The 11012-nt window shown below is 50.1% G+C and overlaps 1 protein-coding gene across 1 annotated transcript in view; it reads right to left on the reverse strand.

Moving 5' to 3' along the window:
- Positions 1-11012, reverse strand: part of TSPAN2 (tetraspanin 2) — a 24608-nt gene that overhangs the window by 4946 nt on the left and 8650 nt on the right. Inside the window, exons 2-5 of the mRNA XM_006919816.3 lie at positions 8182-8279; positions 6854-6928; positions 5454-5552; positions 4141-4212 (exon numbers count right to left, since the gene is read on the reverse strand). Of these exons, the coding sequence (XP_006919878.3) occupies positions 4141-4212; positions 5454-5552; positions 6854-6928; positions 8182-8279 (344 nt within the window). The remainder of the gene's footprint in view (positions 1-4140; positions 4213-5453; positions 5553-6853; positions 6929-8181; positions 8280-11012) is intronic.

Here is an 11012-nt window from a genome sequence, read left to right on the forward strand (position 1 = left end):
TGAGAGATCTTGGTTTGGGGTGTTTTCCCACATGTCTCTAGCCTGGATTACATCCTCTCTGAATTTCTAGCCACCTGGCTATGACTTCTGTCATAACTCTCATAACATAGTATTACTGTTATAGTTTGCTTGTCCACATGAACTGTGAGCATGGACCATTTGTTTTCCTTTCTTTTTTGATATTTCGTGAATATGTGAGAGATATTGGGTAAATGTATATTGAATTGATAAATTTTCCCTCCCTCCCCATTTCTTCCCTTCCTTCCTTCCTTCCTTCCTTCCTTCCTTCCTTCCTTCCTCTCATTAAAGCCAGAGAAGTGCCCTTCTCCGTTGAGAGGTGACCCCTTTGCTGGCTCCGGATCTCATTCCCTCTCAGCTCCTCAGGAAGCCTGTGCTGTCAGTTACCTCCTCTCCTTCCTGTACACTCAGCCTCTCCTTCTCTGCGGACGTTTCCACTCATCATACAGCGCCATGCTCACGTTCTTCAGTCTAAAACAAAACATCCCTCTCATCCTGTGCCCCTCTGGCTCCACCCACACCCCTCCTTTCTTTCACAGCCAACTTCTTTCTGTGAAAAACAAAACATGTATTGATTTACTTAGTTATAAAAGGAATATGTGCTTATTGTTGAAATTTGGAAAATCGATGTTAAAAAAATAAGAAACATTTGTACTACGACTAAAGATAATCACTGACATTGTCAGCGTATTCTTAACACAAAGACGCTCACGCACTTAGTCCATTCTCTATATAAAATGGTGTGCTTTTGAAACTTAACAATAAACTTTAAAACTATCTTCTTTCATTAAAAATTCTTTGAAATCATGACTCTTAATGGCTGTAAAATGCTTTGTCATATGATAGTACATACTTTATTAAGACAATTCCTATTGTTACCTATTAATGGACTGTCCAGGATTTTGTTCTTATGAATACCACTGCATGAAAATCTGTCCACAGCTCTGATTTCTTTTCCATAAAATAAATTTGAGAAGTGAAATTTCTGGATCAAAGGGCATGAACATACTTAATCCAGTAGTCTTATATACTCACACTGACCTCTAAAAATTTTGTACCAATTTCTCTGAAAATGCTCATTTCACATCATTTATGCCAACACTATATATTATTATTAAGAAAAAAAAAAAACTTGGCCAATTTCATCTCTCTTTTTCAATTCTCTTTCTCTGTACTTTGCCCAAAGCCAAAGTATTTGAAAGACAGCCCTCCCTCCCTATGTCTGATTTCATACGGCTCAGGTTCTGTCCTCGTTCTGCCCCTGACAAGTCACCAGCTACTTTTTAAAATGCTCAATCCTGGCAGCTTTTCAGGATGTCTCGGGCTTTCAGTCCCCCACACATGCCATCATGTTTTCTGCTGTCGACTGTGATGTTCCCTCTGCAGCCGGGTCTGCCCCGCCCGGTGACGTCACATCCTCGACGGCTTCGCGCAGACATCGTCGCTGCGGTCAGCCTCCCGCCACCGCTCAGGCCCGGGCCGCCTGAGCTCCCCTCGCGCTGTCACAGTGCCTCGCATGTTCTGTGCACGCTGTGGTCACAGGGCTGTACCCACTTCTCTGTGTGCCTCTCCCATCCGAACGCAAGCTCCTTGAGAGTAGAGACCGTGTCATTGTATCTGCAGTGCCTGGCATAGGTTGGTGGCGGTAAATGCTGAGCCAGCCTCAATGGGCAGTGGCAGCGCCTGGCCCCGGTGACCATACCCCACCCCCTCGTGCGTCTCCTAACTCGCGTCTGCCTACTCTTCCCAGTTTCCTTATTCGGCGTCTCTTCCCCTGCCCATCTTTAAATGTCGTTGTTCTGCAGAATGTTATCCTCGTCCTTCTTTTCTTCCAAACCGAATGGATCAAATTCCATCCGCACAGCTTTAAGATTCCCAAACCTCTCTCCTGAGCCACAAACCAGATTTTCCAACTGCCTCTTGGGCGTTTCCACTTGGAAATTCCACTGGCTCCTCAAAATCACCATGTTAAACACTGTGCTCGCTTTTCTTTTCTCTAAAACGTACTCCTCTATTCCTCGGCTCAATAAATGGTACCAGCATCTCTCCAAACCAGACAGGCCAGCCCGAAGCCCAGCAGCGGGTCCCTCCCTCTTCGCTCTCGTCTAACTGGTCACCGGGTCCTGCAGATTTGAGTTTCTCAAAGGCCTTCTTCTCTCCGTTCCTGCCGCTCAGTCCAGCTCGTTGTCAGTTGACGTCTCTTGGCTGACAACGAGCACAGCAGCCTCCCCCCGGTCTCCCCGGCTGCCAGCTGTTGGTTTCCCGCCGGCCCTCCACATCGCTACTACAGCCAACGCCACCCAGGGTCCACCTTCAATGGTTTCCCAAGCATCAGAGCGAAGTCTAGCTTGTGGCTTCACAAGTATCCAGGCCCCTCAAGAACAGGCCCGTCCTCCTAAAAGGACCGTCTCTGGGGACGCGGGGGCTTTCTTGGAGCCCGCTACCTTCTCCTGCCTCTGTCCCCTCCGCCTGGGATACTCATTGTCTTGTTTGCTCCTGGAAGATTCATCCTTCAGAAGTTGTCCCGAGGCCTCCTGTGAACCCTCGGGCCGGGGTCCCGGCTGAGCCTTTGCTCCTCTGCTACCCCGTGGGGTATCGGCTCCCTCCGTGTCTCCCCAGCGGGCAGCAGCTGCGCCTTATTTATCTCCTCCAACTCAGAAGGACTCGGGACGTGTTCAGTGGCTGAGTCACAGCACGCGCTGGGACTAACATCTGACCCACCTCGTCGCAGCCTCAGGCCTCAGGCCTCAGGCGTCCACACCATCGTCATGTTTTCCTCCTCATCTCCCACTCTGTGCCTGCGCTTTCCCCAGCCACTTCACCGACACCGCGTGGCAAGTGTCACCGAGGCTCTCGCAAGCACCAAATCCAACAAGTTATTTCCAGCCTTCATCTCCTCGTCCGCTGCCCGGTGTTCAACTTCACGGACGGGCCGTCTCCTCCCTCGTTCCCAGGCGCCACCGCCGCTGGACTCCGCCTGACTCTGACTCCTCCTTCACAGCCCTGTCCTGGCGTCTTGTCCTCAGCTGACTCCTCAACCAACAGTGTTCGCAGCCACCTTTCCTTACTCCACACTCTCCGCTGGGTGTTCCCATCCACACCCACAGCGTCAGCTACCACCGAAATACTAGCATTCCTACATGGCGCCTTCAGCGCAGATCGCTAGTAAGTCCCACGGGCACCTGAAATGCAAACTTGACCCGAGCCGAAGCTGTCGTCTGCCCCCGGGATCTGCTCACCCATATTCTACTTGCTCAGTGAGTGGAGCCTCCGCCCAAGCAGAAGCCTGAAGTCTTCCCTTCTTCTCTAAGAAAGTGCCCAGACCTGTCGATTCCACTCCTGCACGTCTCTGCGTCTGCCGCTTCCTCCCCGCTCCACTCTCGTGACTGAGTGACTCGCTCTGGCTCCTCATCTAAGCAGCCTCCTTCCATTAGTCTCTAACCTTCCCTTCTGCCAGGCACACCCGGCAGCCTAAATACTCTTTCTACAATACAGAACTTACATGAATGCTCTGAGCGGCCCCAAGCTCCCGGTATGAAGTCACACCTTTGCCTGCCTCTCCAAAAATGTCCCTCACCATTCCCTCTGGAATCCCTGTTCTGCAGTCCGGGAGCGTCGCCCTGCCAATGCTTCTGCTCCTGCTGCTTTGTGAGCCTGCAAAGACCTTCCTTCCTTTGTCAAAATTCAGCTCAGGGACCCCATCTTCTGTGCAGTTTTCCTAAGCCCACCGCATCTCCATCGTCCCTCATTCAGAGCACAGACCGCTGAGGCAGGGACAATGTGTTTTTCATCTTGGAGTTTCCAGAACCTGGAATAGCGCCTGACACGCAGCACTTAATAATGAGGCATTTATCAGGGCTGTGACTCCCACGGAGGGGTGTAGGGCAACATTCTCGGGGGGTGCCCCTCTGGCCCTGCTGATCTTGACTAATGCCACAGCATTCGCATCATTCCCCAGGATGCTGGGAGACTGGGACTCAGCACCGCTTTACTCATTTCACACAGAATAAAGCCACGGCACAGAAGGCACTGGGAGAGGGCCTCCCTGAATCACGCCGGCCCCCCAGAGTGCGAGAATCGCCTTACACTACAGGCGGGAGAGGGCCTGCTGGAGAAGCTTACCTTGGGCCCGAGAAGCTCCTTTGGGCATGTGGGCTGGACCTGTTCAGAGCTTTCTTTTCCACAGCACTGAAACTAGAGATTCAGAAAAGAGTTTTTAGGATGTGGGAGGGAGAAGCGGCAGTTGCAGATCTGGGCACCACTGCCAGGGATTAGGAGCCCTGTGGCAGCACGAGGCCTGGTCATGCAACCCAAACCACCATTTCTGGAAAGAGGGCGAAGAGTTGCATAATTGTGCAAAACAAGAAAACGGCTTCTCTAAAGTTGTCTGAGTTTTATGATGGGAAGTGACTCAAGGGAACCCAAACAAGGCAAGAAGTTAATCGACAGTGTCTGTGTGAACTGTTGGCTTTTAGACAGGAGTTGGGCCTTTAGATTTTTTCTTTCAGCCCGAGAGTAATTCAACCTGCTGAGGAGCTAAAATTTTATGAGCTTCAGGAAGGGCTCATTAACTGGGGACAGTCTAGGACGGAGGGCAGAAGTGGCCACAGTAAATTCCAAGGACTTAAAAACGGGGACTTGGAGACTGGACAGCAAAGGGGTGTCCTGCCCCATCGCTGGCCCTTCAGAAACGAAGGAACGCGTGTGCTGCTTGCTGTCCTTGGGGCGACTGAGGCTGAACAGGATAGATGGCTGGCACTTTTTAGAACATTCCCGTGACAGACAAGAACTGGGCTACCTGAGAACACTTGGCCCAGGAGCTCAGAGCTACGTCTCTGTGCCACGGCGGTTAAGGAGTCAGGGAAACTGGCTTGGCCCACGTCCTCCATCAGCCTCCTTTACCTGCGTGCAGCTCTGAGCACTGCACTGTGGGCGCCCTCCCACACCCACAGCACGTTCCGGGAGAAGGGGAGCAGGGCTGTTTCACGCGCCCTTTATTCTACAAATGAGGGAGCGTGGGGGGGAGCGCGGTGGCAAGGGACTTGCTCAAGGTCACGAAGCGGTTTGGAGGCAGAGCTGCAGGTGGAAATGAGCTTTTCTGACTGGCAGGTCACGGTCATCTCTGTTACACCATAATGCCGCCCTCGGAAAAGCCTGCCATTTACTTGGGCTGCTTTCTTAGTGTTCCCGTTCGTGCCGTTGTGTCTCTCTGGGGCATGCGTCCTGACTTCCTCCCATGGATTCCGTGTGTGAGGCCTCTTTCTCCTCCAGGTCCTACGTGATGCCAGCTGTGGCTGCCACGAGCCGGGCAGAGCGGGGCTGCTGCTTAGTCTCACTGAATTTATTCTCATTCGCAAGCCAGGTGATTTGGAAGAACCCGGCTCATGCTGCGTCTTTAGAAAACATGATTTTAAGGAAGAAGTAAAGTTACTCACTGTCGAGTGGAAAGTAATGAGAGTCCCATTTCCCTTCTCCCTGTCTTTAAGGTAATCGATATAAGCCTCTTCATACATGGTCTGAACATGTCGTATGGCCTGAAAAAAAAAAAAAAAAACACACCCAGAAAAACCAAGAGGACAGTGAGTGGGAAGTTTCAAATGTCTCCCTTGCGTCAAGAAAAACCCCCTCTTCCTTACCCTTCAAAAATCTGGCCTATGCTTCCATACGTTTATCCGTATTCGAAGATGATTCTGTCTATGTGAAACAGATGATAGATTCTGCAGTTTCTAAGATGCTTTTGAAGATGGAAAGCCAGATTAACCAAGAATACTTTTCATAGACTGGAAAGCTTTCTTAGAGGGGAAGTTCTCAAACCTGGGGGGATGTCAGCACCCCTGGGCCCCGGACCCTCAGCCTCGCTCAGGCGGTTCTGACCCACGGCCAGGGCTGGGAATGACGTGGTCTTGGTGCCCCACTGGTTAACTGTCCCTAAGTTTTTACATGACATGGTTTAAAGGTGTTCTTGGCCAAGGGAAACTGTTTCAGCATTCAAACATCCCATAAAACGTGGGGAGTGCTTTTTCCAGTAGAAGGGCATGGGATCCCAAATCCATAGAGATCTCAAAAAATCACAAGATCCAGTTCCTCTAAGCTACAAACATAGACAGCTACTTTAGAAAAAGGAGGTGATATTTACTTATTTTTTACATGTTAACCATTTTAAATAATCTAAAATAAATTCACAAATACAATACTGACTGCACATGAATTTATGTGATATCCAATAAACTTAAGATCCTATTCTTTCTCCTGTTCCTTTTCATCCCTTTTTCTCCCACAGCGTGTTTTAACCTTCTAAAAAGGCCACTTCCTCTGTGGGTTCTCCTGATGACCTATTCTGGACACCTACAGTTTGAGCACAAATCTAAATAAACTGGCTTCACCAGCACACAGAGGTCAGGCTTTAGTCTTGAGGTGATGTGGCCTTGGGCCAGGCCAGGTTCTAAGGACAAATGACAGTCACAAGGATAAGAATGTTCTTCCCCATCTCTCTTTCTCGTGTGTGCATTCTAACCTCTACCCCATTTCAAATGGGATAACCTTAAACTAGAGAGCCTTTAAAAAAATTATAGACCCCTTTATAAATCTAATGAAAGCTCTGAACTATCTCCCCAGAAACATCTGTGCACATATGGCATACACACTCATACACACGTATGCTTAGTTCTGTACAATACTTCTATGGAAAAAGTTCTATGGAAAAAAGTTCTATGGAAACAATAATTATGGGGGTTATTTAGTTTTGTAATATCATTGTGGGTATCAATATCCTCATATTCTTTGCCATAAAGAGAACCCTTTAACCACCATAAAAAGAATTGTAAGTTTTACTTACTACACCCTTGCCTATGAAAGCAAACACTCCAGTGGTTACTTCAGCAGCAAATATCACCAGCAGGCAGGTGAAAAACTGTAGAGAGAAAATACTAAGTTCATTAATTCAATACCTTTCGATTTATTTAGCCTCTTTGAGAAATCTTAGACAAGGTTATTACTTTGAATTGATCTAGCAGGAAGCACTTGCTCCTTAGTCCCCTTGTAGTTGGTTTATTCATTCATTCACTCATTAATTCATTCAGCAGTTGTTTATTGAGCATTTATTTTGTGCCAAGTACTGTCCTTGGTGCTGGGTATACAGTGGCTAATAGGATAAGATCCCCATGTCTCTGCCACCATGGACCCCATATTAGAAAGCAGAAGATATGATACATGAGTAAAGCAATAAAAATGTCGAATAAGGTAATTCCAGACAGTGATACACAAATCCCACCACCTAGAACAGTACCTGGCACCTATGTGTTCGATGAACACTTGGTGAACAAAAGAGGTTCTATAAAGATAAGGCCAGGAGGTAGAGAGTGACTGGCAGGGCCTGGCTTTGGGGAAGGTGTGACCTGAGATTGTGCAGTCTGGAGGGCTTCTCTGAGGAGGCGGGAGTGGAAGTGAAGGTCTCCTTCTCGACAGATTTCTGTTCCTGTCTCGTGGGTTGGCCCTGATCTAGCTAAGTTCAGTGATCAACAGGACAGAGAGATGCTCAGCAACAGGGGAAGGAATGGAGGGCGGAGGAAACGAGTTAGAAATTGTACACAGGAAAAATCAAAGACTGCAGTGAATAAGAAGAGGCTGCCTAATAAACCCTCGTGGAGAGATACAAAAATTCCTCTCCTCCTGCCCCTCTTCTTCCGCCACCTTGTTTTCCTTAGGTCTGCTGGCGTTGGATGTATAGCCGTTTATTTAAGTTATGTCATTTTTAAAAAAACAGGTGCTGGTTAAAGTAAGCCATGAGAGGGACGCTAAGTTATTGACCTCCCACGGCAATGCTTTTCTTATAGGTAACATCATTTTCCTGGCTATTGGAAACATTGTAGCTGCCTCGCTCACTGTGAAATATTATTTTTTTAAAGAACAATCGTAATTGCCCCTTATAATTATTAGGCACTTTCTTCCCCAAAGGTCTTCCCACTAATGACCTCATATTTCCCCCCACACTTTCCATCTGGGGCTGGGCCAAAGATAATATTATTTTATGCAAGTGATGGAGACTCAGGGAGAGGGAGCGAGTGTCAAGGTCTCAGTGGATGGGAGGAGGAGCTGGCGCTGGAGGCCAGGTCCGGCTCCCTGCAGGCCACACCCCCCTCCTCTTGGCCCCGGCGCCCCACTTACAGATCCGAGCACGCACTGTGACTCCCGCATGGCTCCGCAGCACCCGAAGAAGCCCACGGCCATCATCAGGGCCCCCGCTCCAACCAGCACGTAGAGCCCTGTGGGAAGAGGGCAGAGGGGACGCTGACCACCCAGCCCGCTGTCTCTCCAGCACGGCTCTGCCATCACCGCTCCAGGGGGCCTGCAGGGCCAGGCGTTCGGTTGTTATGAATACAACGGGTGACACTCGTCGAAGGCTTGCTGAGCCTTTGCTTCCCCAATTTGGTCTGCAGGAGGATCCCAAGAGTAGGGGCTACTGTTTTCCCCAGGGGACAGGGGGAGCCAGAGCTCAGAGAGGTAAGGGGACCCTCTCGGGGTCACACCCCACAAGGACTGGAAACCCATTGGGCCACCCCCACTAATCATCCCATAGGCCTCCCATCTGCCAGGCACCTCACCTCTCAGACTCCCACCACCCTGCAAAGTGGGTATTCCCACATGCGTGCGAAACTGACGGAGCTGAGTCCAGGGGCCAGGGCCAGAGCTGGGACACAAAGCCACACTTCCCTAGGAGCCCTTGGCCGCTCACAGCACTCTGGAATTAATGGCTGTCTCCCCCTTGTGAGAGTCCATGAGGACAAAGTGCCTGGGAGGGAAAGACGGCTGATGGTCCGTCTGGGCAGAGATGAAGAGGACGGGAGACAGTGGGACGCAAGCAGGGGCTTTTGGTTACAGAGAGGGGGGCAGTCACAACAATAAGGCAATAAGGTTTGTGTGGATTGTAAACTGGAGGCCAAAACCTGGAGCAACAGAAGGCTGTGTTATAAGAACAGCCATTGAGGGGAGGGGAGGATATAATATACACCGAATTATGTTACTATGAATATAACATTAGCTACATTTATCGAGGGCTTCTTTTCTCCAGGTACTGTTTTAAGCACCAAGTACAGATAGATTAATTTAATCTTTATGAAGCAAGTACCATTATTATCTCCATTTTTTAGACAGAGGAACCGGGCCCCAAAGGTTAAGCAATTTGCCCAAGATCATAGAGCTGGGATAAAAATACCCGTCTGCCTTTAGAGCCAGCTCATCGCCATTAACCTGTCCTGCCTGTCCAGCTATGATAGTGGCCTTAATTTGGGTGGTAATTTCACTTACTGCAGATGTCATGCCAAAGGAACACTTGTTATCCCAGAGAAAGCAAAGGGCAGAAATGTTATGTTGGAGAGACATAAAGCCAAGTCCTTTCTTATTTCCTTCTCGGATCCTGAGATAAGTTAGAACACAATAGAAGACCTGGCACTTGAGTTGCTTAGAATATTGCCAGTCGCCTCTATTTTATGTTTTTGCGTTTTATTCACATGAGTCACCTGGAAACCACACCCAGTCACCCAGAGGGTGGGGATCTAGTTCCCACCTCTGTGGGGAAACCCTGACCCCGGCCAGCAGGGTGCCTCCGGGGGGCCCCTCTGGGTCCTGAGTTTGGTTTGTGGGCAGATCTATCTGTTTCTCGCTCTGAGCCAGAGCGCGCAGGGCGGCCTGCTTCCTGCTCCGCCCAGACCCTTCTCCAGCCTCCCCTGGGCCCCCTGGGGAAGCCCTGCTGTCTGCAGGGCTGAGAGGTGTTTGTTTGTATCCTGCTCTGCTGGTTCTGCGACTTCCTCTTTTTGCCTCTTCTCTAAAAGAACAATTTCATGAGAACGAACCCGAAATGAAAGAAATAATTCCATATGTAAAATAGTACTATCTTTGGGCCCACTGCCTAAACACCTCATTGTTTTAAAAAATTTCTTTATTTGCCAAAGCTCAAAACAAACCCATTAGGTAAGGCAAGTGTTATGTTTCTGTGTCACTAACGGGGGTCAGGGAGGCAAGATGGCTCCAGGCAGGACACTCAGGCCGAGGGCCCCATTCCCTCCGGGCAGGGTCGGCAGCGCCAGCACCTGCTCACCTCCCTCACAGAACGTCTCACGGGTGGGCTGTCTTATCCTATCGACCTCCTGCTCATGGCGCTCATTGCCGCCCACTGCTAGGTGACAGTCTACAGACTCTCCTTGGGACCCCGGCCTAGGGACTGGGCCCTGCAGGAACATCGTCCATCCCGCACTCCAGCCACACGGGATTCACCAGGACCTGAACTGGCCCACTCTTCTCCATTTTGTGTGGTCGCAGGTTCTCAAGTCTGTCTTTCTCTGTAGGCATTAAGTCCACAAACAAACCTTACTCATCCTGCCTAGAGCCTGCCCAGTTCGAGGCAGAATTCTCAGTGCTGACGGATGAGCGGATACGGAGAGCACATCGAATCTGAAGTTCTGGACCGGGCTGGCTGCCATTCCCCCAACTTGGCTTAGAGACATGTGCCGGGAAAACATCTTAACAAACATCCAAGAAGCCACCACGGGACTGGGCTCTCCCGAGGTCAAGTAGGTGAGGACATGGCTGCACACTTGAGCCTGGAATACAGGAAAGAGCGGTGCTCCTGAGGAGGCCGGGGTGCGATGGACAGAGGAACTGGGGCCTGAGGGCAACAGAGCTGCTCCCCACTGCAAAGAAGCTCGCTCGGTCCCTCGGGCAACAGTCCCTGCCTTTCTGAGATGATGAACTCTCCGTGAAAACTGCTTATTTGTACCGTATTCCGTTCTTAGGCAATCAGTATCCCAGAGCTCAGAGCAAAACACTCTGAAACTGCCCCAGCAGCTCCAAGCCCTGAGGCCTCTCCTTAGAAAGCCTCTGTGTGTACGCGTGGCCTCCCGTGTGTACGCGTGGCCTCCTGTGTGTACGCGTGGCCTCCCGTGTGTACGCGTGGCCTCCTGTGTGTACGCGTGGCCTCCCGTGTGTACACGTGGCCTCCT

Source organism: Pteropus alecto, unplaced genomic scaffold, assembly GCF_000325575.1.
Source record: "Pteropus alecto unplaced genomic scaffold, ASM32557v1 scaffold106, whole genome shotgun sequence".
In the NCBI taxonomy this organism is placed as follows: Eukaryota; Metazoa; Chordata; class Mammalia; order Chiroptera; family Pteropodidae; genus Pteropus; species Pteropus alecto.